At 58.2% G+C, this 1,827-nt stretch overlaps 1 protein-coding gene across 1 annotated transcript in view; it reads left to right on the top strand.

Moving 5' to 3' along the window:
- Window positions 1-1,827, top strand: part of LOC102753749 (mitogen-activated protein kinase kinase kinase MLK4) — a 27,172-nt gene that overhangs the window by 24,429 nt on the left and 916 nt on the right. Inside the window, exons 9-10 of the mRNA XM_015560583.1 lie at window positions 790-1,533; window positions 1,655-1,722. Of these exons, the coding sequence (XP_015416069.1) occupies window positions 790-1,533; window positions 1,655-1,722 (812 nt within the window). The remainder of the gene's footprint in view (window positions 1-789; window positions 1,534-1,654; window positions 1,723-1,827) is intronic.

Below are 1,827 nucleotides of genomic sequence, written 5' to 3'. Positions count from 1 at the left end.
CGACTGGACACTTAGTATATTAGGCTTTTATTACGTGGGGTTATCTGTGCCTGTCCAGACAGAGGGAGTCCTCCGAGGAGCCATCCTACTTCTTTCTTAGAATCTTGTGATCCCCATAACTCCGCCTCCTAGAGCAGCGGTTCTCAACCTTCCTCCTGCCGCGACCCTTTAATACAGCTCCTCATGTTGTGGTGACCCCTGATTTCATGCTTACAAATTGAACATCATGAAAGCATAGTGACGAGTCACAAAAACAATATGTAATTATAGATGTTTTCCAATGGTCTCAGGCGACCCCTGTGAAAGGGTCGTTCGACCCCCAAAGGGGCCGCGACCCACAGGTTGAGAACCACTGTCCTAGAGGCATACCAGGACACTTTGGGCACACTCCGTTCGGGCACCATTAATCTATGGATTTCATTTGACAACAGCCTCTCCTCTCTTTCGTGTAGACACTGGGTAGATACTTTGGGGTTTGGTTACCTATACTAGGTGCTCAGTGCACCCGAGGGCTTATATTTTTCCATTGATCTTTTAGAGAGAGAGTGGGAAGGAGGGGGAAAAACAGAAAAACAGAGAAACATATCGATTGGTTGCCTCCTGCACGTGCCCTGACCAGGGTCCTGCAACCGAGGTACGTGCCCTTGACCGGAATGGAACCCGGACCTTTTGGTCCACAGGCTGGCGCTCTATCCACGGAGCCAAATTGGCACTAGAGCTATTGCGCGTGTAGTTTAAAGGACTTTCCCTGGAAGACGCTCCTCCTTGGTGCATCTCTGCCTTTCTCAGGTGCTTGCGAAGACCCGAGACCCTCTGCGGACGGATCAGAGCCCAGAAAACCACAGCAGATCAAACCCTCAGCGCCAGCCCCGGCGGACCCGCCTCTGGGGAAAGACGGGCAGCGAGAGAGCCCGCTGGAGACTGAGAACTGGGAGGAGGCTGCCTCAGCCGCGGGCACCCCTCAGGGGACCCCGACCCACACTCTGAGCAGGCCGCCCCCCAGGAGAAGGACGGAGGGCGCCCTGTACAGCTGCACCGCGCTGTTGGCGGCCGTGGCCCTGGGCCTGGACATCCGAGAGCTGCCCCGGGTGCCGGCCGCGGAGGAGCCGGGGCCCAGGGAAGAAAGGAAGAAACGCGAGGGCATCCTGCAGCGGGCACCCTGGCCCCGGGGGGCCGCCGATCGCCCCCGGGCATCGGCCACGCTGCCCCCGCCCAGCGCCCTGGGTCTTCTCTCCAGGCCTTCCCTCTCCACCAAGTGCCTGCTGCAGGAGGAGGGCGGGGATTCCCTTGAGGGCGGTGCGCACAGCATGCGTGCCCCCGACGACGTGCCCACTCCGGGTGTCTGTCCGGCCGCAGGAGGATGCCAGCCCGCCTCCCCACCCAGACGCGAGGCTGAGAGCGGGGTGTGGAGGCACCTGGGTCTCCCCTCCTCGGAGCTGACCCGTGGGAACGCGCCTCCCTGCGCTTCTTCGAAGAAAAGGGCAGCGAGTCACAGGCGGACGGTGTCCGATGGCAACGCCTCTCTGGCCCCAGGTAGGCGCTCGGAGGGAAGGTACGGACACCACTGTAGGCGGCAGAGTGTCACCCCGCATCTGGGCCCCGGACAAGTGATGGCATTTCCCAGCGTCTCCATTTACAGATGTGTTTCTAACAGGCACACAGGCCTTCGAATTCTACCCTACGCCTTCCTTTCACATATCTGGGTTCTGGGAAAAGGATAATTAAGCGTCAGTCACTTAAATATGTAATAATTTAATAGCACCTTAAATCAGAAAGCCCACGCGAGCCCGGCTGGTGGTCAGGTTTCTGTGTTTTAAAAATATATTC

This window comes from Myotis davidii, unplaced genomic scaffold, assembly GCF_000327345.1.
Source record: "Myotis davidii unplaced genomic scaffold, ASM32734v1 scaffold295, whole genome shotgun sequence".
Classification (NCBI taxonomy): Eukaryota; Metazoa; Chordata; class Mammalia; order Chiroptera; family Vespertilionidae; genus Myotis; species Myotis davidii.
This window is presented reverse-complemented; position numbering and strand designations above follow the sequence as displayed.